This window comes from Electrophorus electricus, chromosome 24, assembly GCF_041902795.1.
Source record: "Electrophorus electricus isolate QZ-2024a chromosome 24, ASM4190279v1, whole genome shotgun sequence".
Lineage (NCBI taxonomy): Eukaryota > Metazoa > Chordata > Actinopteri > Gymnotiformes > Gymnotidae > Electrophorus > Electrophorus electricus.
Window position 1 is genome coordinate 14,490,212 of NC_137520.1, and position 27,228 is coordinate 14,517,439.

The 27,228-nt window shown below is 42.0% G+C and overlaps 1 protein-coding gene and 1 long non-coding RNA gene across 6 annotated transcripts in view; one reads left to right on the plus strand and one right to left on the minus strand.

The window, feature by feature from the left end:
* pacsin1a (protein kinase C and casein kinase substrate in neurons 1a) overlaps window positions 1-27,228 on the minus strand; it is a 42,682-nt gene that overhangs the window by 4,977 nt on the left and 10,477 nt on the right. For 3 of the 5 annotated variants that reach the window (XM_027001782.3, XM_027001784.3, XM_027001786.3), the window contains exons 2-8: window positions 11,214-11,319; window positions 7,544-7,700; window positions 7,054-7,289; window positions 4,513-4,668; window positions 3,405-3,580; window positions 2,089-2,209; window positions 17-129 (exon numbers count right to left, since the gene is read on the minus strand). In XM_027001782.3, coding sequence (XP_026857583.1) covers window positions 17-129; window positions 2,089-2,209; window positions 3,405-3,580; window positions 4,513-4,668; window positions 7,054-7,289; window positions 7,544-7,700; window positions 11,214-11,273 — 1,019 coding nt within the window. In that variant the 5' untranslated portion in view covers window positions 11,274-11,319. Of the gene's footprint in view, window positions 1-16; window positions 130-2,088; window positions 2,210-3,404; window positions 3,581-4,512; window positions 4,669-7,053; window positions 7,290-7,543; window positions 7,701-11,213; window positions 11,320-15,885; window positions 16,107-27,228 lie in introns of those variants that run through there. The other 2 variants (XM_027001783.3, XM_081706620.1) reach the window with 2 other exon arrangements.
* Window positions 136-3,564, plus strand: LOC113572334 (uncharacterized). The gene is made up of 3 exons (XR_003410098.3): window positions 136-1,015; window positions 2,065-2,176; window positions 3,428-3,564. It is a non-coding gene; the product is annotated as an uncharacterized LOC113572334 (long non-coding RNA).

Below are 27,228 nucleotides of genomic sequence, written 5' to 3' on the forward strand. Positions count from 1 at the left end.
AGTGGGGTGGTCGCACCTGCCGCGGTCACCGGGCTGGCCACCGTGCTCCGTGCTGGGGGTCGCTGGAGCGCCTTCTGTCTTCCTCTTCTCTCTCTTTGCCACGGCGTTAGTGGCGTCTGGATTATACTCCTTACAGGGTGGGATAAAGCAGCATGCTGTGATATCATGCACAAGCATGGCATTTACTGTTTGTCTGGGCCAGTGAAAATACCTCTACTTTATGTCTGCTGGCATTTTTGCAACACATTGCAACAGGGCTGTTGTACACTATGTTAACAGTATGCAGTGATAATATTGTCTTCATTCTTAATTTTATAAACTATGAATTAATTTAATGTCTCTTTTCATTTCTCATCTCATGTGTTCTTTATGTAGGGACCCTAAAAAATGTGGGGCACTTCACATTGTTTATTGTGTATGGTTTTTTTTGTTTGTTTGTTTTTGTACTGAGTATTAAATACTCGACTTCCCAGACTTCTTTTCAAGTTTCGCGCCAGTTTCCTTGTTGGTACTGCCAGCCTTTCACCAAGTCGAGCAATGGGATGGCTGCTAGGACTGAATGGCATTGTCGCTGACCAATTACTGTTGAGGACAAGAGGCTAGACTGGGGGTTTGGGAAGGTTTTTTGCTGGAACGTTCTAGAGCGAGAGATTGGCGGTTCCCCTGAACTTAGTTTTTTGGAGGCTTAACATGTGCAGTATATAGGTCTAAACTAACTTCTTTCAAGTCTAACATGGTTTGTTAGCGTGAAAGTGTAGCCTTCTCTCCGCTATATGCGTTGTTTGTTTTGTTTGTGTTCCGTGAAGCGCTAACGCTATCTTAGCTACAACTCCCTGCTCCACCACTGAGCGGGCTGCTCCTCTATGAGGAGGACGGATCCGCCACACTACTGCCCATGTGGTGGGAGGACCGGGGTCTCAGCACAAATCATCGCACTTGTGTGAGAAGTGAGAGCAGACGTGAGTGGTTGCTTGTCTCGGACGCCACGGCTCATCTCCGTACGTGTCACAGACTTGTGAGTGTTGAACCAACTGGCTCTGTGACTACCGTTCATCCCGCGTCCTACCAACGTTTGGGCCCAACGAGTGATAACACACGCTTGTGAACACCCAAGTGCTAAGCTGGACACAGCCAAGCTCTGATTCATTTTTGCATTTACTGTGTTGACCATTTATAATTGAGTATTTCATTTGCTAATTTCAGTGTTTATTCAGTTGATTAATTTACAACAGACCTCTGAGGGTAAGAGGAATACTGATTTGGTGTTGTTTTGTTTAGTTTGAGTTGTTTTTTTTCCCCCCTACCGATTATGGTGAGGGTAAGGCGTAACTCCACAAAATTCGGTAGGCCACTGAGCACGTACTGTTGAATTTGTTTTCTGTTATTTCGTTTATTTACTTTGTGCACAGTATTTTTAAAATACAGTTATCATTTTGGGGGTATTTACTAACCTGTGTATCATTCAGGTCAGTAACCAGTAGCCACGGGTTTAAAAGGAGTATTACTATCAACATAGTAGTATTGAGACAAATTTTTGGAGGCACCGAACTAACTTGCGTTGAGCTAACACAATTTCTGTGATGTGCTCCCCCTAAATTATCATTTCATTAGGGTGCCTTTAGGGAGGGGTTACATTTAAGTACTTTAATTTGGCTTTTTTTTTGTCTTTTCATTTTGACAAATATCTTCCTGTGATGACTGATCCCAGTATGTAATAAGCTTTATTATTATTTATTACAGTGAATGGGATCATATCCCAGTCCCTGTAAAGCACTTTGTAAACCATGTTTAAGAAGTGCTATACAAATAAATTTATTATTATTATTATTATTATTATTATTATTATTATTATTAATTCATAGATGCTGTAAAGTACTATAGTGGATGAATGCTGGGTTTAAAATGAATGAACTAGTTAGATATAGTACATGGAGACATTCTAGGAGCTTTTTCTTATTTCTGAACACCTGTAATATTTTTTCCAAACTCTTCGAAACCTTAAGATGCGACCCAATTATGCCTTCCTTCCTTGTCTTACTAATGTCCCTTATTCCTCCCACTCAGGATGTCACGGGGGAGGTTGTGTACCTCAAACTGGGGCCAGTTCATGTGCATGCCAGGGCCGTGACTGTTGCTGAACCACTTCAGATCATCCTGCGTGTTAACGGCGAGAACGGTACGCTCTAGCTCACGGTACACTGTAGCATAGCTGTAGAACACACAAATAACAAATAGATAGACAAGACTGTTAGGCTTCTTAAGGGCTTTTGTGTTTTGAGGGTTTTTGAGTGGATTTCAAGTCTTCCAGGCCAGAATGCATCCACAATAAAACTATTGTGGGGCAATTGCTGAAGAAGTCTTGATTAGCTCAGTAATTATAGCCCAATCTCTAATATCCAGTCTCCATTCAATTACAGATTATCTCATTGCAAAAAACAAATGACTGATTTCAATCTGGCTTTTGGGCCCAACACTATAAAAGTTTTTCCTAAAGTGCTAAATGATCTGAGAGCTTTTAGAGATCCAGGTAATGTATGTATCCTTGTACTTGCCAACCTTTGCCACAGCTGTACATGAAAACGTACTTAAATGGTAGTTGTGGATACTATGTCACCCAGAGAAACAATGTTTCAGTCCTCTACTCCGATGCTTCAGGCCTCTACAGAGAGTTCAGAATGCAGCTACAGAGCACTGTTGCATGCCAGAATGAAAGACCATATTATGCACGATTACTGAGCCTTTCGGTGGTTGCCAGTGTCTTGTTAGTTTTTAAATGTCTGCTCAATTTGGCCCTGCTAGTTCTCAGAAGATGATCCAGGCCAGATGGAATGCCGCTATTTCATACCTATACGATAATGTTTCTCATATCTCAACTTCTTTGTTAGCTGGGGTCAGAGTGCAGGGTCAACCACTGTACAGCACCCCTGCAACCAGGAGTGTTGCGGGCCTTGCTTAGGGGCCTAACAGTGGCTGCATGGCAGATCCAGGATTCAAGCCCACAACCTTCCAATTGACTCCCTGGCACATAGTTGAAATATACAGAATCAACTTTTAATTATGACCATACGCACTTGAATTACCTTCCAGATAATTTGAGATCCACTGATACTCTCAGCACTTTTTAAAAGTGAATTAAGACTCATATTTGCACTAAATAAATTTTTTTAAAAAAAAATCAAGACTCATCACTGCTTTCTGCTCAACCAGCACGCTCACAACTAGAGTGTGAGTTCAGGTGTGAACAATTGACCTATGGCCCCCTGAGCATCACCAGTTTCCTTGAGGTCCAGCATGCGAGATTGACCTTTGAGGTTTCTATCCATGTGTGAGACCGACCTTTGAGGTTACGGTCCATGTGTGTGAGATCAACCTTTGAGGTTTCTGTCCACGCATGGAAAACCGACCTTTGGTTCTCTGTGAGGTTCAGGTGCCGTTTGATGTCCAGGAGCACCTCTTTGAGGAAGTTGAGCCTCTTCACTTCATGCTGCTGACACTGGTCGAACACCTGCTCCATGCTCTCCATGTACTGGGGCTGGCATTTCCCCAACTCATCCAGGGACTTCTCATACTTCTCCTTAGCCTGCCACAAATACACAGACATTAGTCACACGCAACACCAGTATGTCAACTTTTTCTTACAAATATAGAAAAATCTGATGTTTCTTTCAAATTTGGTTTTATTATTTCTGCTGACTGTGCGATATGTCTTCCATGCATTTCTTCAGTGCTTATTTAAAGACGAAATGTGTGTGCTTAGCAATGGGAAGGATTTCATAAGCATTTAATAATTCAGGAGAGAAACACTGATCTTTTCATTGCAAGGTTGAATCTATAAACACTTTATACAATACAGTTTCCTTGCCATCAGAAAGATTAATAGTCAGCAGAGATGCAAGAAAGCAGGTTGTATCCAATATAGGCTCACGAAAACATTACGTTAACAAGGCCATGACCCTTGTTTTCCTATAGAGACTGGAAGCATGCTTGAAAATTCATACCCAAAGACTGCACATTGGCACAAAAAGGAGTAAGAAGGTTCATTTTCTGAATTCTTCAGATAATAAACTGCCTCTCTATGATATAAACAGAGTTTTAAATCTGTGAAGTTTAGCCAGGCCACCTCCCCCCCCCCCCTCCCAAAAAAATTGTGAAATCTCTTCATTGTAAAATCTTTGCAGAATCTAGTTTTTGCCTGTTGACTCTCCACAACCAGGATGATTCTTCATCCACCCAAGGGGATTAACAACAGAACAACTCATATTCTATCACCTAGAAAGCTTAGATGTAGTACTTGCATAGTAGTTAATTTCATTTATTTTTGGTGCAAGGTTTTTGTATTGGATTAAACTGGGCTATACTGATCACCTCAGTTCATAAACCTGTAGAAGTTCGAAGGTCAAGGAAGCAGCTTTAGCAATGGATGTGTGGGCTGAGCACTGGTGTTTTATAAGGGCTGACGATGACTTCATGCCTCAATCTCCTGCTCACTGCCTCGTATTCTGCCTCTCGCACCTTCTGCACATCCTGCTTGCACTTCTCTGTCTTCTCATGGAGCTTCTTCTGCTGGTCGGGTGTGACAGATGCTTCCGCTTTGCTGTTGGCCTCACGGGACGCTGCAAGCTTCTCTTCCTTACAGGCCATGTGGTATGTCTTCTTAGCTGTCTCCATCTACACACACACACACACACACACACACACACACACAAAAAAAATAAATAATAATAATCAATCACATAACATTCAAAACAGAACAGACCATACAGTCATGTCAGGCTGTAAGACTCAGAGATTAGCCAGTCTAATATGTTGGAGGTAGGTGCTTGGTTTTAATTTGGCAAGAAACCACACTTACCCTGGACTACCCTGTCTCACCAGTCAATCTCTACCCTTATCCTAACCCTAACATTAAAGCTGCCTCATCTCACAGTCAAGGGGTAGCTTCAACCAGCATTCAAATTAATGTTCTAATTAATTTTACAATTGAAAAATATATACATTCATATTCTTCTTGCTGCAAGCAGATTTTTACACTATCAGTTGTATTTTTAGTTGAACTAAGTTATAGATCATATGGCTTTTTTCCCAGTTAAATCCTGATCTGCGAGTAGTACCCAGCAGACCTCTAGGTGTGATGTTAACCATACTAATATCGGCAGCATTTCCCAAACCATGTGCCAGACAGTACGTTACGACGTTACGACAGTAAGGACGTTAAGCCAACAAACCATTTAATTGGTAACATGGATGTCTATACTAAAAGGCACCTAATGTACCTTCCACAGACACACAATCACGTCCTCAAAGCAAAACGCTGCCATCCTGTACTCGATCATGTGATCAGGTGGCTTCTTCATTACTGTGGAAAGAAGTCTGTGGAATCTGAAAATGTGCTCTGCTAAAACAAATGAGAACAGAGTTCTGAGACATGTGTGAAGTCATCTATGCATCCGTAGTGCAATATTCACTCAGCACAAACTTCAATAGAAGCAACATCCATATGTCACACACACCCCCGCCCCCATACACAGGCATACACCACATGCACTCAAAGACAAACACGCGCACACTCATGCATGCACACACACATTTAAAGCTGTGCTGCTATGCTACTGATTTAGAAATAGGCAAAAAGACAATGGATCTCTCCAAATAACTTGTAAGCAGTACAGTTCGTGTTAGCAAGCAGCCCCCCTGACTCTGCCATAATTACATAACATTAACTAAGTCTGTTACTCAACACCAAAAAACCCTGTGCATGTTTAAACTTTGTCTCCTAACAAGCTTGTCTTGGCTTAGTTTCATATACATCTGCGTTGGCCAAGTCATCAGTGCATGTTGTCAATTCCAAACACACTAGAGCACAACAGCAAACATTTTTGCATAACAGTGAACACTTTCTTACTGCTTATACATCAGTCTCCATTCCTAGTGGACGTTTTTCAAAACAGTATACGTAATGGTCATTTGGAAGAAAAAAATCTAATGGAAGTGATCAAGCAAACCACAAGACAATGGCTCCTGCTGCTTGTTTCCAATCCCACAATGCTTCCACAAACGGTCCAGCTGCCTACAAATCAAACTCTAAACCAATTAACAGTCTTCTACTGGACTACAGCCAGTATTATGCAGTCATATGAGACACTGAATGTTCCATTTCCTAACAGTGAAGGTCTGGAAAATCCATGTTAATTGAATTTCTGCACCCATATTCCCCATTCCTCAATCCTGCTGAGAAATCTTCTCTGTGTGGAAATGGAACTATGTGATCACCATCCCTATGACCACATGTCATTTTGTGACTGAGACATGTGGGACAATCACAGCATCAGTCTGCCATATCTGGACCAGTTATGCCCAGAGATTTTTCCCATGCTGCTTTGCCAGGGAAAATATTTGTAATGTTGATGAACCCATGGCATAGTATCAGAGATGTGGTGGATCAGGCAGAGAAAAACAAATGACAAACCTTTGTCTTGTATTTTGTATCATATTACAGAGTTTTTGGCTGTTTGATATTTTGAGTGTCCACTTGCATTACAGTATGAAGACCAATAAAATTACAGTGATAATGTTTTCTCATTCCTGCATCCAGCATGTGTGTTGGACTATCTGTGTGTGTGTGTGTGTGTGTACTGATGCTTTTGTTGTAATTGTACTTAGTTGTGGCTTACAGTAAGTGTCCTTTAGCAGTGTACAGTAGTAAGAAACATCCACAGCACATTAGAACTGACCACAGGTTGTGATGTGCATGTAATTGGTGCTTTGCCTGTGACTGGTTCATGAATGCTGGTGTGTGTTTACTGTTGAACTGCTGTGTTACTGTGTGAGTGAATGATACACTTTTGCAGTATGTGTTCACTGTCTTGAGTGAAGCAGAGCGAGAGATGTTGGTGGTTCACAGGCTGCATTGGCTGGTTAGATTGTGGTTACTGTTTTGACCAATGTGCTTACATGCCTGATAGAAACTGTAATTACTGCTCCAACCGTTATAACCACAGCCATTTCAGCTAGTAGCAGTTACAACACTTGTATGTGTCCATAGCTCATTTGTACCTCTTTGAGCTTCTTGGCCCAGGGCTTCTGGGCCTTCTTGAAACCCTCCTCTGCCTCTTTGGCCTCCTTAAACCCTCCCATCATTTGCTTGTGGTAGGCATCCTTCTGCCAGTTCTTCACCTTCTCCACGTCCTCATTCAGGAGGCCGTTCTTTACCTCCTGATGAAGCTCGCTCACCTTGTCTGCCTCAGTCATCACGGCAAGCCAGGCACGCTCCACAGAGCCGTACTGGGGGCCTGCAGGTACCACACAAGTGGACGCAGACACACAACCATTAGTTATTTTTATGGATTTATATAAAATTGTTGAAAATGTGAATTCAATAAAAAGGGAAATAATTTGACATTGCTGCCATCCCAATCTAGTGTACACATACCAAAATGTGCAAATGTATGACATTATCTAATATCATATATCAAAACTTGACATCTTTTCTGATTGGTTTAATGTTTTCTGATTGGACTACTTCCATTCAGATGGATGTGGTGACCTTTCTCAATTAGCTGTCTCCATCTCTTAGACCACTCTGTCAGCTGCTGGCCATATGCCTTTTCAATCTTGGCACGCTCCTGAAGGCAGTTCATGAGCTCATTGAAAAGACGATGACCGTCGTCGATCCTCTTGACTGCCCGCTTGTAATTCCCCACCTGTGCAGAATGGAACAGACGCACATTCAGTGAAGCTGCCTGATTTTGCCATGTCCATCAGCATGACCCTCCGAGCCGCATGTCTTCTCTCTGCGCTCGTCAGTCATAATAACTCATCGGATCGTTTTAGGTGAGTGAGAGGCCAGAGATGTTAACGCACTGCAGATGCCTTACTGGAGGTCTGGACAGGAATAAAAGTAACAGCATCAACTTTAGTGGAAGTGCTGCTATCCTGCAGGCTCCTGGGCTCTAGGGTCCTGTCCTCCTGCTGATCTTTGCCGTGTCTACAGTGAAGACACTTAATAAACAATTGCCCTCTTTTCCTAATCAGGTTATTCAAGAAAACACTCAGCTACTCCATTCCTGATCAGTAAATGTTGAAAGTAGGTAGTAGTAATCATAGTCACCTTCATTGATCTCCCACATGCTCCAAGTTAATGCATGCAGCATATAAACTGATACTGCTTAAGGAAAAAAACTTGAGAACATTCTTAGCATTCATTTTGTATTGTGCTCAGTGTGTGGCTAGGTTCACGCTGTATGTTCATTTCCTGTTGCTCAGGGCTTTCAGTAGGTATGAGAGATCTACACAGAGGTAGATGCCTCATGCCTGTGCACGTGGAGTTATGCAATGGCTGCTGCTGTGTGTGTGTGTGTGTGTGTGTGTGTGTGTATACATGGGTATGTGAGATCTCATTGCTTTAATCCTATGCTTCACTGCTCTCACAATAATGTCACTACAAAACAACCGCCCACCTCTCTCTCTCTCTCTCTCTCTCTCTCTCTCTCTCTCTCTCTCTCTCTCACTCACTCACTCACTCACTCACTCACTCACTCACTCACTCACTCACTCACTCACTCACTCACTCACTCACTCACTCACTCACTCACACACACACACACACACACACACACGTGATCTCACTGACAATCTGGGCTACACATAAACAGGTGGAAGGCGGTGTGAGGAAGATTAAACTACCTACCCAGAGGCAAAGGCCGGAACCAGTGAAGGAATCAAACCTTCCACCTATACAGCAGTCAAAAACCAGTTTGACAGTCTGTCCACTTAATATTTCTTCCTTTTGGTTTTGTGGAAATGTTGGCATGGGTTCTTTTTTTTCTTTTTTTTTTAAGAAATTAAATAAATGAGCTGTGGGATGTGGAAGGGACCTATGTAAATGCGAGATTTGTACAAGATTAGATTCACAAGGACACAGCTTTTAAAATCCTCAGAGGATGCAGCAGGAAGCTCCGGCCAGAAGGCTGTTGGTGCCTGTAATCGTAGTAATCCTAGAAAGCGCTGGTGGACACCAGTGGTGAGGGGATTCTCCCCAAGGAAATATCCGGATTCAATGGAGAGAGATTGGAGGGTTAGGAAGGCTGCAGTTAGGGCAGCTGCAAAGGTGAAAGTCTTGGAATGAATTTTGGGAGGCCATGGGAAAGGCTGACAGGTGGCCCCGAAGATGTTTGGAAACACAGAAATATGGAAGTGATGACCTCTAGTGGGGGTGCTGTTGAACAGTGGAAGGAACACTGTTCAGGGGTTAGGAGAAAAACAGGAGGGAAGGGGGTTAACTTTTACCTTGTTAAAGAAACATCCCCCATAAAGTGAAAGAGTACCAAGGATGGCATATTTATTAATTTCCATATTTGTTCAGTACTCTGATGCTAAATAAAAATAAACTTTTTTTTTGTTTGTTTGTTTTTGGCTGTGTTTAGATTTTATATAGCTGTTGTTAGCGTCTGTGTTACTGGTTAATTCCTGAATCGTATCTAGTTCTGTGGAATTGACATTTTGTTAATCAGCCTTTTTCCTTTTCTCTGTCAAGATATTTTCCTTGCCTTTTGTTTGATTCATGTTTTTATTTGATGTGTCTCTAATGCTACACATCTGTTTTACCCTCCCCTGTTATTAATTTTCTCACTATTATAAAGTAATCCTGCATTGGCATCCTGCCTCTCGCCTTGTCCCTGCTAAACGCTACAGTAGGTCAGTATAGGTAGCACAGCTAACATATTCAGGTGTGCATGCTATGTGAGATGAACAAAAGTCTCCACGTCCTTTTGTAAAACATCTCACGTTTCTTTCACTCTGCTCTCTTTCACTATTCTCAAAGCAGCCTCCACACCCCCCCATGAAGGGTTTGTTAATTAGTTGTTGAGGTGAGCCAGGCACATGAAATGTGCACAGCATGAATTCATAAGGACCAGAAACTGGGAGACACTCAAGTCGACCTTCAGCCTAGCTGGAACGAGTCACATGGGGTCAGAGAGGGCCTGAATTCCTCATGTACAGCACTTTGCTGCAGGGGTAAATGGGCCTAGTCTTTCAGTGCGTTTTCAAATGGACTACAATTAAGGGTGATTTTGTCCTTCATTATCACTCCTTTATTATAGATCAGTGGCTGTCTCAAATTATTTGTATGAATTTCTTCTCTTATGCCATGATGGATTGAATCCTAAGGACACCATAATTTCAAATGAGTGAATGTAGTAGTGCTAATTGTAAAATGACTATTACACATAATTACAAATTTAGCCAGACCGTCAGGTTGGGCACAATTGTGTATTTGTAACTTTTCTCAAGGATGCATTGTGGACTGTGATGGTGTTGACAGTGCTGCTTCAGCCCTTTAAACCATAAACACTTCAGGCACGTACACGTATCTGCCACAATACCAACACCCCCAAACCTGACACTTTTCACCATTATTATCCATGTTGACCAGACAGACCAGAAAACCAGAGATTATTCCAGCTGCATTCAGGTGGAAACGTACGCCTTCAACATGGCTGGACACTCATAGCTGATGCTTATGTTTTTTGCCACCAACCTTTTTAGAATCCTTGGATTAGGGGAGAAATCTGGAAACAAGTTGCCAGACCACAGTTCTAAGGATTTAGGCTATCTTTGATGCTCCTTAAATTCAGATGGCATTTGAGAAGCTGCAGAAGAAGCTCTTGTGGTTTGTAGGTGCAGGGCACGATGCATAGATCCAAACTCAGATTTCAATCATGACTACTTCATAACATTTCTATTGAGTGTTTAAAGTGTCCAGTGTTTAAACAAGCCTTTCATAAGAGCTACATGTTTTTGTTTGGTTTTTTTGTGTGTGTGTGTGTGTGTGTGTGTGTGTGTGTGTGTGTGTGTGTGTGTGTGTGTGTGTGTGGTGGGGTGAGATCTTACTCAATTTGAAATGCAAAACTTGACACGACACAGGCACAGTTCTAAGGGAAGACAGCCTTCCGACTCTCTGTAGAAAGAGATCCTTGAAGGACCACAGCAGGTGGCAAAGCCCCAGTAGAAGCCAGTTCTGTTTAAACAGGCACCATTGTGGGACTTCTGGGAGATCTGACTATGAGGCACACAACATCGCTTTGTGTGTTAACTCTAATCTGACCCACAAGCTGGCGAAAGCACAACACGCCTATTGACAAGGCGCTGAATGAAGGGCCGTCAGAGCAGGAAAAATGTTTTCTTTTTACGTGACAGTTTTGTTTTTGCCGTACCTCCCAAAAGCTATCCATGGCCTCATCGGCAACGGCAGATTCATCGTAGGAGCCGGACATCTCTGGGGCGGGAACACGTTTGAAGGCTCACGGACTTCCTTAAGCACTGAGAGAACAGAGAGAGAAAAGAGGCCTGATGTCAAGGAAACCCATCGATAAAAGAATTTTTACTCAGTGCCTATAAAGTAGTTTGTGAGGGTCAGATTAACAGGACACTGCAGATCATGTGCACGTGCGCACACACACACAAACACATTTCATATATAATGTGCGTATATATATATATATATATATATATGTATGTATCTGACAGATGCAGCTCACTGAAAGATTCACTAGTCAGCAGAAATTGGATGATATCATATGATCATATTGTGTTCAGCTGTCTACAGTGATATATAGCTAATATAGTTTTATTTCTCTGTTTCTGCTGGGCCTTTTATGTCTTATTTTAGCACGTCCTAATTGCACTGGCTACAGGACGAAATGTTCCAGTAATGTCCGTGAGGCCAGCTCGGTGTAATGTGTAGTGAAACGTGAGGCTTTATCGGTGTAACGTAGTGTAACGTGGTCGGATCGGTGTAACGTGAAGTTAATTCGATTGGAATATAACTGCTATGCAAACAAGTTTCCTTTATTGTGTTAAGTTGTACAAATTTACTAATATGTATGTTATATGCAGATGTAAATTGAGTCAACTCTGATCTGTTTTTCTGTGCTTAGGAAAACAGTATTGGTGAAGGTCCTATCAAAGCATCCTCCATGTCCCTCCCCGGCCGGTGTATCCCACGCTCTCACTTGGTCCTTCCACAGGATCTTTCCTGTGATGACACCTATGTGTCTACCACAGCTGTGCCTCTCTAAATGTCACAGTGTGTCATCACTCTCTGTGTGCACACACAGATGGATTGTTTGGACACACCCTTCTCCAAGAGGCCAGTGGAGATGTTTACAGTGCTAGTGCTAGTGATGTAGTACTAATGCACAGGTTCTCAATCCAGTCCTTGGGGACCTTCACTCTGGCATATTCACTCTGCTTCAGCTCCCAGTACATTTTAGGCAGAAGTTCTTCATTCTTGAGTACCTGGTTTAAAACCTGTCTAATGCATCATGTCATGGTGAAGTAAAAACAAAGTCTGACTCAGAAATTACCAAAAAATACCCTTCCACAATCCCAGCAAAAGATGTGCTATTTGTTTGTTATTTTACAGTCAGTCCACTCAAGGTGGCAAATTGGCCAATTATGTTAGTCATCACCTATGCAGTCCCATAACCCTGAACAAACACCACATCCCCTGCCTCACATCCAGGCTCTGAATAAGACCACCTGGGTGTCCCGCTCTGATAGCTGGTCAATCTTTAAACCATTAAGAAATGGCAGCACTGGGCGGTTGGCTTTCCCTCGATATTGAGCCCTACTTTGCTTTGGCGTTGATTGATGGCGCTCCTTGTGAGGCCTGCATTAGTGGGTGCTGCTGTGAATGGGAAACATCAATGAGGCTCAGCCTGGAGGAAACAGCAGTGGAACAAGGAACAAAAACATTCTTATCTTTTCTGCGATTAGTCAGGATAACACCTGTGTCACGGTCCAGTGCCCTGTCAGAAACAATCACACACCGACTGTAAATGCCCATAAACAATGTCACACCATAAACAGACAGCTCTTCTAGGCCTATGACTAATTTGACTAAAGCTGTGAAAAGCATGTGAATACTGGACATGGTTTCTTGGCTACCAGCCAAAGACATGCCAAAAATGACATGACATGTAAATCATATCAATCAGTCAACCAGTCAAAGCAGGAGCATTGATGAGGGAGAATGCAGTGCTGCTGCTGAAGTCATTGGGTTGTGTGAGATGTGTGTGACATGGCTGGTACACAGGCACGCTGGTCTGCTGGAACAGAGATGGTGTGCAAAATGAACAGCTAGAAGAGGAACCATGGTAATGTCTCTCCTGCAGGGTCTATACTGAGCCCAGAGTGCGGCTCCAGCTGGTTTCACCTCAGAGTAACTCCAACATAAGACCAGCTTATATTAGCTGAGGGATAGGTTTTAATGGCCTATCTTTAAGATTCTTTGTTGTAGAATTTAATGATAAAATAAAATTCAAACCAGTTTGCCTTATGAGTGAGTGTACGTTTATTTCTGTAGAACGTACATAGGTCACCTCTGTCATATAACGGTATTTTCATCCTTATATAGCAAACAATTACGTGTGAAACATGTTCCTGACCAATGCAGAGTTCCTTTCCCAAGTGGAAAATCACTTATCAATCATGTAGGGTCCCTAAATGCAATGTTCAACTAAAAGACAGCACCACCCATGTCGTTATCAATCCCAGCTTGTGTCCAACCAGGTATAACCTCTAGCCGTCTAGTCCTGCTGTTTCCATGTCTGCACCATCAAACCTCTGCGTTGTCCTGTGCTTGTGTTCTACCTGTTTTTGTTTACTGCTTTGTTTACTTAAGACTAGCACTTCACTCTATTTGGTTCATGTATGTTTTTTTTTTTTTTAAGTGTATCAATCAGGATTCTTGACACAGTATAACTCCATGAAAACTCTCAGAGGACTTTCAGTGCTCCACAGCTATATTATATCAGCTGGCCCTTGCAACATTACACATAATCCAAACTAAAAACTGCAGAACTCCCTAGTGAGTTGAGCGGAGTCCACCAGGAGTGGGGGTAGGCTTGGCCTTGCTGTGCTCCATGCTGGCCAACATCCTGGTTAGCCAAGCACATAATGGCCTGACAAGGAGAGAGGGAGCAAAGCCTCCACTTTCTCTACAAATGTTTTAATAGCGCATAAGGCCTCTTGATGCTGCTGCTGAATTTGGACATTGATTCCAGGCTACAAAAAAAATAAATTTTCAAGAATCATTCCATCATTACAAAACTGAATTATTTTTCCAAAACTGAAACAGAAAGGAGAAAGCTGTACATGGTATGATTTGAACATGGTATGATTTGTGAACTGGTTTCTTATACATTGGCAGGTTCTCATGTGAATGCATGAAGAATTACACTTGTGAGTTGGAACCACAAACTCTCATTCCAGCTACACTCACACTCACACACATATTACACTTCTCAGCTGTGGCTTCATACTGGCATCGGTCTAATCGAGGCTTCTTATCGCTTTGTGGGTCCCAGCTGCCATCTGGTCGGGCTGAGCTGTATTATGCATGCTGCTTCAGAGCAACTCTGGATCAGAGTCCAAAAATGAGGAAAAGCAAAATAAGAAAGGGCTGTGATCGCCCCCTAAAGCATTTAGGGTGTGTTCCGTGCCAGGGAACTCTGCCTCATGCCGTGGTGAATTATGTCCCAGGGGTAAACTGCCACCCAAGGTGATACACTCAGTTCACTCTAATCACCTTTGACAGCGGGACAGTATCGTGCATTATATCGCGTACTCTATCTGAGTAACCGGTAGAATGTTTACATGTGCACATTCCCTTCCTATAAATCAGAGAGTCTAAGATAGTGTCCCTGTGTAAACATTCCTGGAAGAATTTCATTACAAGAAATGGAGTGGAGTTTTATTTTTAGCCAATCATAATAACCGGTACAAGGTCTTTACCTAGTGTTCATTTGCTAATGAATCAGAATGTAACTGAACTGGTCAGAAGAACTGAGCTTCAGCACCGTCACTGATGTAGACAGTTTCTCCCATCATGTTTGCTTGGCCATGTGTAAAGACTGGCCAAACAAAGCACTGGACATGTTTCCTATGGTGGACATTTGGATCAGTTCAGGATAACAATGCTGGTAGTTTGTTTTTAACAACAAAACATCAAGACAAGTGTGTAATGAAATAAACTGTTTAATATAGAGGACTGATTTTACTCAAGTGAGAATAAACACGCAAGTCAACAGCTTGACGTGAGCGGAGGAAAACAGCTTACTGTTATGGAACTGCAACCTCATTTTAAATGATTTATTACCATTGTATGTCATTAGCTCATGTATCTCTGACATAAAACCAGGAAGATTAGAGCGGCCCGGACCATGAAATTTAGAGTCGTCCAAATAAACCAAAAGATGGGAAACTCAAAACATACTGACACACCCATATCAAGCTTCAGCTGAATAACAGTATATTCATCACGACTGTAAGCTTCTGTATTTGTTATTTACAGTGAATGAAGTTCATATTCCTCAAAATTGTACAATAAGGAGTCATATGTGAATCAGAAACATTTGCCATGTGCCTAATTTTGCCTAACCTTATTTGGATCTTATAACAGGTTCTATTCACAGTTGCACTGCCAAACTATCTGCTTTTCTCAAAATCCTTTATGGCAAAGTTGGAACATCTTAAAAACACAAATAATGTAGAGTTGGATATATATTTGAAAATATACCAGACATCAAATAACACTACCAAGCACCTAAAGAAGTAATTCATCACTATCTATTCATATCTTCATATCTATTATTATAAACATTGAAATAATGTCTATAACTTAACATGTGTTCCTTACCACACAGAGTGAAGTCCAGAATGGGAATCCACAGACTAATGTAGATTCCCAATTACATTCCATAATGGCAGAATTCTCACAAAATCTGCAAAACACCACAGGGATACTTTCTTCCTCCAACCAACTGGGCTACAAGAGGAACTTTCACAATGTTACCCTGGCACATATCGCATCCAATGACTTACCCAAAGTGAACCCATCCTGACTGTCATAAAACCTTGAATAGAAAAAAAATCTCGAAAAATACAGAAAACTCCAGATGTAGTATCTCCCAAAGCTTGATATGTTTAGAGTATATATGCATATGGTGTATTTGCCCCTTAAACACGAGCTGTATCAGTTGGTTTTGGTGCAAACCTGTGCACCACACAGACCTTCTGAGAGGAGGAGGGGTAATCCAGCAATGTTCCACTTGAATGGCTTATACAAAGAAGGGGTGAGAGAGAGAGAGAGAGAGAGAGAGAGTGTGCGAAGAATCTAAAACACTAGCAGCCTGTTTGTAAGAGGACACAGAGTGAGATAGCCAGGGAGCACATGGTTGTTAAGTCTGAGCGGGGCAGAGATAACACTCATCCACCAAGGGCATGAGAGGGAGTGCAGGTTAATTGGTTGCCATGGAGAGGGAGAGGCTGTGGATTGCAGGTCTGCTCTGAGAGGACAGCAGAAACAGTCTAGGTTGTAATAGAGGGCGCTTGGAGCAGGTCCGGGGCGTGCAAAACAGAAGCTGAGTGAAGAAAACATTCCATTTCAGGTTATTGATGCCTGTGGGAAACACTAGGAAGACATGATCATCAAAACCTAACTGTTCCCTTTATACATGCCAGCAAGAGAGAGACGTGTAGTGTACAATAACAGCCAATAGAAGGACAAGATTATGCAGACTGATCAACCCATGCGATGCTTGAATGTGAATAGCTAGTGATGTGAGTGCACAGTTTCTTCCTGTTTATTGGATAAAATTAGGCCTTGGTTCACTGATCACAGCAGGGCAACATGGCATCATTTTATATACACAGTCGTCAGCAGGCAACAATAGGCACATTGACTGGAGAAGCTGGTTGTGAATGAGAGCTTGCACTATGAGTCTCTCTTACCACTGTCTTCTTTGTAGCTATGTCTAAATTTGGGAAATTTGGTGTCTGCCAATCAAGTCAAGTCAAATTTAATTATATAGTGCTTTTTACAGCATGCAGCATCACAAAGCAGCTTTACAAGTACTTGGGTCCAGACCTTAATAGATAAGCCAGTGGCAAGAAAAAACTCCCTGGGCACCTGCATAAGAGGGAGAAACGTCTAATGACATTACTGACCAGGTCACTAAGGTTCACTCAGCAACTTTATTACATAACATGACAAGGCTTGCATGGAGTGAAGCTTGGAGGAAAGCATGCAGAACGTCGCAGGGCAGGAGCGGCGGAAATCAAAGACCGCTGGGATCCGCTCGGCATAGGATGGAAAAAAACTCATTATGACTCATCACGTCAGAGTCACTCAAGAGTGCCGGAAGATTCCTCTAAACTAGAGCACTGACATCTTTAAAGACCCACTAACCCCACACCTTTTCATTTCATAACAAGTTAAAGCTTCTATCTCACTCGTCTAAGAAACATGCCTGATCAAAAAGAAGTAGCAGTTTTAATAGGACTCATTTAGTATCGTTATATAAAACAGTGGCCTTGTTTTATCTGCACTTGTCAGTGTGAGATCAGTAGGTGGCCCACTGATAAACAGCAGTAGCTGGCCTACTTTATGAATTTATGCCACTTTGGTCATCAAATGTGCAGGTAATCTTATATAGCAGCTAACTAATTCAATCTGACCATTTTTCAGCAAATCTAGGACTGTGCTGCTATCATGGGCTGGCAGAGAGACTGTCTTGCTCAGATTTGTGTGCATGCACCAGATAATAGTAACCTCCCCAAAGGCTGATCCAGTCTGGCTGGACGGATCACAGTGAACCATGCACCATGATTAGCTGGTTGACATGCACAGTGTTAAACTAGTTTTTAAGTATACAGAGGCATTTTAGGAGGGAAACCGAGAAAAATACATGTTTGGATTTTTTTTGGTTTTTTTTGTAGAAAAAGACCCATAATCCTCCGGGCCATCAAGAACATACGGCCTTGCTGTCCTTGCTGGCTAGAGTGAAGGATGGTGATGTCATACGTCTGAGCAAGGAAATGAAGGCAGTTCTTATGCATTTACTCAGTCCACCTTATGTGACAGTATATGGTAGAGACTTTGCAAAGGTTTACTTCTAGTTTTTTTCTTCATTTGGTAATAAATGGAAGGCCTGCACAAATTATACTTGTCATCAGGCAGTAATTTCTGCTTAAACAGAATTCATCTCAAAGTGAAAAAACAAGGACAAAAAAACAGTGCAGTGAATCTGAGAGAGCAACAAAACAGAACGTAATTATTATGGCAGAGGTGCGGCAGGTGTCTCACGGCAGGAGGATCGGGAGCACAGTGAGCGAGAGAGAGAGCAGGACAGGGTGATACAGGGCAGGCAAACGGGTAGTCCAGTGTTCGACCACTAGATGAACAGAACGTGATAACATCAGCTGTACGTACACTTTAAGTCCAGAATGTGTCAGAACGAGATAAAGATCACATGGGAGATGGCACTCCCATGATAGGCAGAGCTGTGGCTTAGCCAGTCATGTGACTACAGGTTCCAGAGGTCAGATGGGATGGGATGACTGTGGGAAACTGGCCATTAAAGAGGATTAATCAACCTGGCATGCGTGTGAGAGTGGAGAGAAAGAGAGGTAGACAGAGAGGACAGCTACACTGGCAACAGAATGAGCAGACACAAAGGGAGGTGACAGAGCAGGAGAGGAGCCATGGCTGGACATGAGGTGCCAGGGGCCTCTTCTTCTCTGCTCACACCCGTCACCACATGGAAGCATGAATCAAATCCAAACAAACAGGCCCAGAGTGAAGACTTCCATGACCCTGTTTTAGAAAAAAATTAACTCTCTTCTCCTTCTGCGACCTCTATTGTCCAATTGGCTTCCTAAAAAATCTCACTCAACCCAGATATGTCCTCCACAATTTCAGAATTCTAGCTGACATTAAACCATTAGAGGCATGCCAACACCCCACACTTTGGCATGACAGAACAGTGATATGTCATGGCTGGTATCACCTTTGTAATCGAATCAGTAATTTATAAAGTAAGTATGTGACGGACTACAGTTCCAAATGTGCCATACAGCTCGTTTGAAATGCGCTCATGATGACAACAAAACCACTCATTTACTGTCTCTTGTCACATGTGGTAAGAACTGTGAATTCACAGAAAAGGTAGCTGTCATGATAGCGCTAGCAAACGCACCATGTCATCCAGGTAACAGTGTGACGCTTTCAGGCTGCTACAAAGCTGATTTGCATCTCTCCTGTATGAGGTGATAAGCAAGCACAAAAGCACAGAATAACAAAACAACCTCTAATTTACACCCACTACTGTCTCATTGGGTTCTCTCCCTCAGCCCATGGCAGAAGTGCCAGCCCTAATCTGCAGAAGCTGATGTGTTCTCCATTAGCAAAAACGGTTTGCATGATTTGCTGCATAGCACTGGGTCGTTGCAACAAAGATTATGGGACATGTTCATGGAGAAGAAAATGTTTCCTTTTCCCCCAAGCGGACACAGGGACACATGAAAATCAAGGGTCAAACCCCATCATTTCTCTATAAGCAGGCCTCTTTTGAAGAGCCATTCAGTGTCCTGCCAGAGACCTTGAGTAGGGGACAGCCATTCACTGTCCTGCCAGAGACCTTGAGTAGGGGACAGCCATTCATTGTCCTGCCAGAGACCTTGAGTAGGGGACAGCCATTCACTGTCCTGCCAGAGACCTTGAGTAGGGGACAGCCATTCATTGTCCTGCCAGAGACCTTGAGTAGGGGACAGCCATTCACTGTCCTGCCAGAGAGTTTGGCCACTGGATGCCTTTAGAGCAACATCTTTGAGACATGAGGCACATGGGTGGTGTGGGCTCGGACATGCTGTCTCCATGCTGTTGGTGTTGCAGAACTCCACCAGAGCACCAACACTTGCTTGCATGTGTAACCTTCCTGCTTATGTCATGTCTGACGAGGAACATTTCTGAAGCGCTTCACACTTATCTTCTAGATTCATTGAACCTCTATTTTTGGAAGCAACCAAAATGGCCATAGGGAGGTGGCAGGAGTATGGTGCCCCTTCCTGGCCCCTTCAGACCCTCACATGACCAGTCTGCTCTTGTTCAGCAGGGTCCACTGCTGTGTTGGACAGGCTGGTCTAACACTCTAGAGGATCCTCCACTCATGGTTTTCCCAGCTGTACCTGTTGCTTTTCCTGGCTTCTTTGAGCTTCAGCATGGGACAGTCTGTTCACCTACTCGATGCTGTGCTACCTCATGTTAGGTACCATACTTCCTGCATGTTTCCTACATTTCAAATTATTTATTCAAAGTATAATGTCTCATGAACTAGATCATACAAGCAGTAATGATCATGACTGTCAGTGCCCAGTTAAGAATTTCTGCCTTCTGACTTTCATTCAATCTTCATCATCTGCCTTATATCCATTACACACACTCAAACTTCTATTTTTGTAGCTGTGCTTAATGACTACTTTCCTACCTACTGATTCTTACTGAAAGACTGTAACTGAACATTGACTAGCTATTAACAGGCATTATCTGGAATTAGATCACTGTCTAAGGAATACCTACAGGGGAACAGACTGTCTGAATCTGCATCCAAGCATTCTCTCTTATACAGAACTAGTTTCAGTCTGTGCAATTTTCTGTTCCATCAGCCAATCATTTAAAATGTTCAAATGTCAGATAAATTTGTGTTCCCTGGCTCACTCTGTCTTTCTCTCCTTCCCTTTCTCTCCTCTCCCGCGCTCTCTCTTTCTCTCTATCTATCTATGCTGAAATGGTTTATTGACTTATCCGCTGCACTGAGTCATCCAATTAAATTCAAGCTCAGACATTTTATGCTTTTGTCAGCCTATCACTGTGCAGTTCTAATGCAAATGCACCATTGAGTCCTTTCTTTTAGAAGAGGTTTGCCAGTCTGCTGATGGGTTATGTTTGTGAGTAGGTGAGGTTGGTCTGGGATGCGGATTAAACCCAGGGTTAACCCCCACTCACTACAGCATCACTTCTCTAGAGTGTGGACATGATCCCACAGCAAGTACAGCATTTACTGGCTTTGATCATAAGCCAGCTGCTTTGTGACTGATGATTAATGACAAGCTTTTGGGTTTCCTTACATGGGTCTGTATTAAAGTGTGACAATGAACAGGACAATAGCATCCTAATGTCATCACCAAAGAGAACACACAGCATCAAATTAGACTATGGCTAAGCTATGGCTATACTTAATTATTATTTATTCTATTGTGATGACATAGTTAATCCTTTCTAGGTGTTTGATTCCCAGTTTTGCACTTGCATATTTACTGTACATGAGTGACAAACATGTGGAAAGACTTAACTAGCATCTTTCAGATTCAGATTCAGATCCGTGTGCAGATTCAGATAAGATGTACATCACTTAATGGCCTGTGAACCAGTGAATTTCAAGGTATCTGTCAGAGGTTCAACTGAAATCAACGTTTAAAACATAGCAAAAATATAAAAAATGATGAAAAAATTATATGATGGAAATGAATCAGTAATAAGGAAAGAACCACAACAGTAATTGACCAACGTTATAAGAAATGACAATGACTGCCCATAAATAGCCAATATATTCAATGCACATGGGGTCATTTGACAGTCATTCATTGACCACTTGGGTGGATTTAATAGGCCAAAATCTATCAGTGCATTTCACAGTATGTTTCTGAACACTGTGACAAAACAACAACAGCAACAGCAACAATAACAGTAACAGATATTTTAGAGTATTTCTATACACAAATAAGAAGATAACATTCATTGTAGTGTGGAAAATTTGACAGAACCTTCATTAACACTGGCTCTGCTCACAATATCCATATCCATGTAAAGAAACTTTGCCAGTACCTAATGCAGAGTGGTCAGTCATCTAGCTCTAGATCAGTCCCATGACACAGACACATTTCACTTTGGTGAGCCTCAGTTCTAAAGGCTGAAATCTGGTTAGGAAGCACAAACATTACGATGGTACCGAAAAAATGAGAAGAATAAACATATCAGGTGCATGGCAGACAAACACATGCATGTACACATTTTATGAACACACATGTAATGTTTTTTTTCTCTCACATTCCTGTCACATACTGCTCTGCTATCTACTCACAGCACCAGAGCCATTCACAGTCACCATAGCAACAGGGAATACCTTCCTTGTGACACAGACCACATACACACAAACACACGTACATGTGCGCTTGATGACACAACTGCAGGCACACACATATACACACACACACAAACACACAAAGCGGCCCATCTCATCTCTCAACACCATACTCAGTCATGTAAGTGGAAATGTATGTGGAAATACACATGCTAAGCAAGAGAAACGCAGACAGAGAGAACGAGAGAAAGAAAGAGAGTGAAAAAAAGAGAGGCCAACTATAGTTGTAAATGAACTAAATAAGATAACAAATAAGACGATAATAAGCCATTGACTGAATATTGTTACCCTATGGGTTTTCTGGAAAATGGACAGGCCCCTTGGTTCTGCCATGACAACCAAGCTGCCAGGAATCTGCTCTTAAGGTAGGAGTGTGCTCCACTCTCCTGGCATGGCACTCAGAAAACCAGGGACGATCGGCAGGGGAGCAGAGTGGGGAACATCCGCACATTCACTCAGCAGACCCGAGCTCTGAGCGCTGGCGATGGCTAGAGACTTGACCACCATGGGGCTTATGTAACACCCCCCCCCCCCCCGGGGACATGAACAGACTCCAGGATCTTGGATGTTTCATCTTGGATATTGCCTCTGGATAAGACCCCATCCTTCCTCTTAGTTTACAGTCTCAGAGTGTTGGATTTGGGATTAAACCCTTCGTGCATTGTGAGGAGTTTCCTTGTCTTGATGTCAGTGTCTTCTATCTCCAACTTTGACCAGCTGATTCTGCCAGTGGGCTCTCTGATGACTGGCAGAGCATAAGTGTTGATAGCTCAGGTCTTCTTCCTCCCAGCTGACTTCTCAGGATTTGCCTCACTCTTTATGATTCACATTTTCCTGTGGGATTCCAAGGTACTTTTAGCTGCCCTCAACATGTTATATTACTTTCTGGTAGTGGGAGTAAGTGCAGTGCGCTCTAGTAAAGGATGTAACAGCCCCAGATCCATCTCTCTCCTTTTGGTTTAATTCAGCATCACTCAGCAGAAAGCAAATGCAGTTGTTGTGTGCTTGGTTTATGTAAGTCTTAAGTCCTAGTATCTGTGACATGAGGATAGTCTTTCGGATGTTCAGTTAAGACTGGAAATTTGTTTAAATACCACTATCTATTATAAACCTACAGACTCTCATTACTATTGCAGTACACCTCATCACATTCCAGGTCCTGCAAAAACATCTATTACTCACAGCTATTAAGACAAATACGTTTGCAATGAGAATGAAGATTTGCTTGTCAAGAGTAAGATTAATGACAGTTCAGATCATAACCGAAGGACTTTAGCCTACAACTACTCTAGATGTACTGCATGTACATTTATTAATACAGCCACTAAAATAACTAGCACGAAGGGATTGACAATTGTCATCATCTCTTCCTCCTCATGCATTACTGCAGGGGATGTCTACTGTAAAACCTGCAAAAGATGTAATCAGCTTTGCATTGGAGAAACCAAGAGAAGTCTTGCTAATCATTTCATTGAACATCTTCAGACCAGAAAGGCATTTTAATACTAATGGACATTACATTAGACATATCTGTTTGCATTGCTAGTTGTTGCTATGGCAGTAATGAAGTTAGTTAACTCAAAGAAAAGAAGTGATCTACACTCTCGCAACTTTAGATCCCCATGGAACAAATGGTTCTACTTTTGACTTTATCTAATGTTCTACTTTTGACTTTATCTAATCTAATTTATCTCTGTCCTGTTTATTTATATATGTGTGTGTGTGTGTGTGTGTGTGTGTGTGTGTGTGTGTGTGTGTGTGTGTGTGTGTGTGTGTGTGTGTGTGTGTGTGTGTGTGTGTGAAATTTGGCACGTTAACTGATGCAACTGAAATTCAATTTGCTGTGTTCATTCAATTGGAATATAACTGCCAGACACACAAGTTTCCTCTCTACTATAGTACACTGCGGATCATTTTCTGTGTGTGTGTGTGTGTGTGTGTGTGTGTGTGTGTATTATATATATATATATGTTCACAAGGTTTCTGGAGAAATGGGACATTTTGGATAGAGGTTCTTTATCAGCTGTGCAAGCAGAAACAGAGAAATACATAATGGGGCCAAGGCTGGGAAGTGCAAATCTCACTTATGACTCAGACATCAAACAACACCACAGAATACCACCCCCCCACACACATAAACAAACCCTTACACAACCCATCCAACTCTGTCCCCTCAGATCTACAGAAAACAGTCCTTGAGAATTGAGACCATTAACATTTAATCTGAAGATGATGATTTTTTATTTTTTTTTGCATCTTTCTTGAATGGTCAGTGATTATTAACCAGACAAACCTTTGACAATATAACAATATAATGCTGAGCTTCTTCAGTAGACATGTTTCCCCCAAGCTCAGTTCTACCTAAAGCCAGTTGATGCATGACCAGTTACCAGGAAATCAGACCAAAAGCCACCAAATGAACTGTGTCAGTTTTCCTTGACTGATGCCTTCACAGTGACAGGGCCAATTGTTTGCTCTTTACAGGCTTGTAACAATTCTTTCACAAATGCTGTATTGACTGAATCATCAGCCCACTCACTTATCCAAGTTTGATCCAACAAATTTTGTAATCTTAGTGTGGAAAATAAATATTCATTGCAAACCAGAATAGGAAATTAAGATAAAAGCCTCTTTGCATACTTTTCATCAAACTCACAGATTTGCACTGTTAACTTCATATTTTCTGGAAGTCTACCAGTCATACCTAACCACGTTTCCCAAAAATACCAAAGTCTAGATATCATCTGAGATATTAGAGAGTGTAACATGTGTAACTCAATGTAATATGTGATTTAGCTTTTCCTGCTATGATCTTTATGCTCTGACACTTATTTAAAACTCTCGAGTCAAGGAGAGATAGAAAACCCAACCATAGACATACGGCAGCCAACAGCCCATCTCAGCAATGTGCTTCCTCTGGACTATGCCTTGTATTGCCCATGAGTCTTTGTGTTGGGTAGGCAAAAGATACATCCTGAGACTTCTCAAGGCAAACACTCATCTGTGGAGCTCAGACGGAGCTCAGGACTGGCAATGCACCATTCTAACGTACATTTTAGGAAGAGTGAATTAAAATGCCCGTGTCATCATTAGAGCACATCACTGTTTGCACATGAAGTGTCTCTTCTTGGCACTGATGCTAGTCATGATCATGCTAGATCATGACTACAGCAGCCTGGTCTCTGGACCAGGAGACCATCCACAGTTTTGCCCTGTTCCATCTCCAAACACACCTGTACACACAACCAAAAACACTAGTTCCTTGATCATTGCTGTGAAGACTATGCTAACAGCCAGGGGTGCTACTAGGGATTTTGACTTTCATGAAAAGACATCACTCTGGAACCCACCATGTAATAATTTACAATTTTTTTAAGGACCCCTATCAGTCACAGGCCCTTAGAATCATCCTAACTCTGCCCTCTCACCCCCCGATACAGCGCCCCTGCTGGGAGCACTGAAGCTTCACACGCACATAAAACCCATAGGAGGTGCTCTTACAATTCCAGGAAAAACTAAAAACACAAAGGTTTTCAGTTTAAATTTGTAAATCAGTATATTATAGTTTAAAAACAAGTCAATAATTTGCACAAATGAACAACATTTTCTGTCACAAAGCAGTAAATTCTTTGTTTTACCTTAATGGATTATTCGCATATCATTAGAATCTGAACCTGTGTTTTAACACAGCAGATATAAAATGCCAGAGGATGTTTAACTAGATTATAATCTATATCACTTCATTAACATGCTCCATTAACAAGCAACAATGTAATAAGAAAAAGATTTGCTTGGGATTAGAATAATGATGTTCCGTTTAGAGGAACAATTATGGTCATTCATTAAAAAATGGCAGTCATTTGGAGTACAGAGCTTATCTCAGAGACACAGCACCCCCTACAGGAACCACACAGAACGTACTACCATAGCATAGCCAACAGCTCTAATATTCTCATCCATGCTGACAATCCATGGTTAGATTGATCAGACTCAATGCACATAGTCTGGGTTGTCCTGTATTAACCTGTATTAAAACCTGTAAGCCTAATGTAATTATAATATCCTATTTAATCATAAGGAGAACGATTATATACCGAACACAACTAACCTCTGAAGTCTCTCAGAATCCTCAGAAGAGATCCTTAGAGAAACAGTATGCTTGACTTTGCTGATGGGAACTCGTGCTAAGAGTGGGGTACAGATGGAAGTTCACCAGATAAAATACAACAAACTGCAGTGGGAAACAATAGCAGTGACATGGCTGAAGCTGGAGAAGAAGCCAGCAGAAAAGGACCTGAAGCAGAGGCAGGACCCCCCACAGGGAGAGTTCCTCCTTAAAGACCTTGCTTAAAAAAATAAGCTTGAGATTTATGTACGGAGGGTGTCAGTACTATTAAGTAAATAAAAGCTTGTTCTCTGAAGACAACCTCGGAGTGAGTAAGTTTTTCATTATTGGTGAAACCTATATCATAGCTATCTAATATCTATGAGGTAGTGAGTTAGTAGGGGGTGAATCCTAGTTAAGTGGCTGAACCCATGACCTAGGACCTGAGCTTGTGTAGCTCACCTGCTCTACCAGGCACTTTTGCTCAAAAATGCTGTCGTATGACTAGCCAAGTAACCACAGAAGGAAAGAGTTAAAGTAAGATTTGCTAATGTCAGACCAACAATTTTGCAGCATTCCTGATGGATGCCAGAAGACACCAGCATCACTTTCAACAAATCAACCAAGAAAGCAAACCGGATTGAACAGATGTCCTTTCAAAGCTCAGGCAACTGGAATCAAGATTGAAAAAACACAAAATCCATCATTACCCAGGAGACAAAAGATAACTGCTTAGTAGAACAGATTCCTCATTAAATATTTACTACACAGTCTGGGAGTGGAATCCACTTTTCCTCTCAGGGTTGGGAAAATAGAACAGTTGCTTTATAATCTTTATGAGTTACAGAGATCAGGAGAGAATAAAGGATGAAGCAAAAAGCAAAGATAGACAGAAAGATAGACAGACAGACAGAGATATCCTACCCTTAGATTTGCCATACACCCAAAAGAAAGAGACATACAGAGAAAGAAAGAGAGACAGAGAGAAAGAGAAATAGGGAGTTGCCATTGTGTCAGTCAGCTGCACAGGTGATTATATAGGAGAATGAAGAAAAGAAAAAATGAGTACTGATGGTTTTTCAA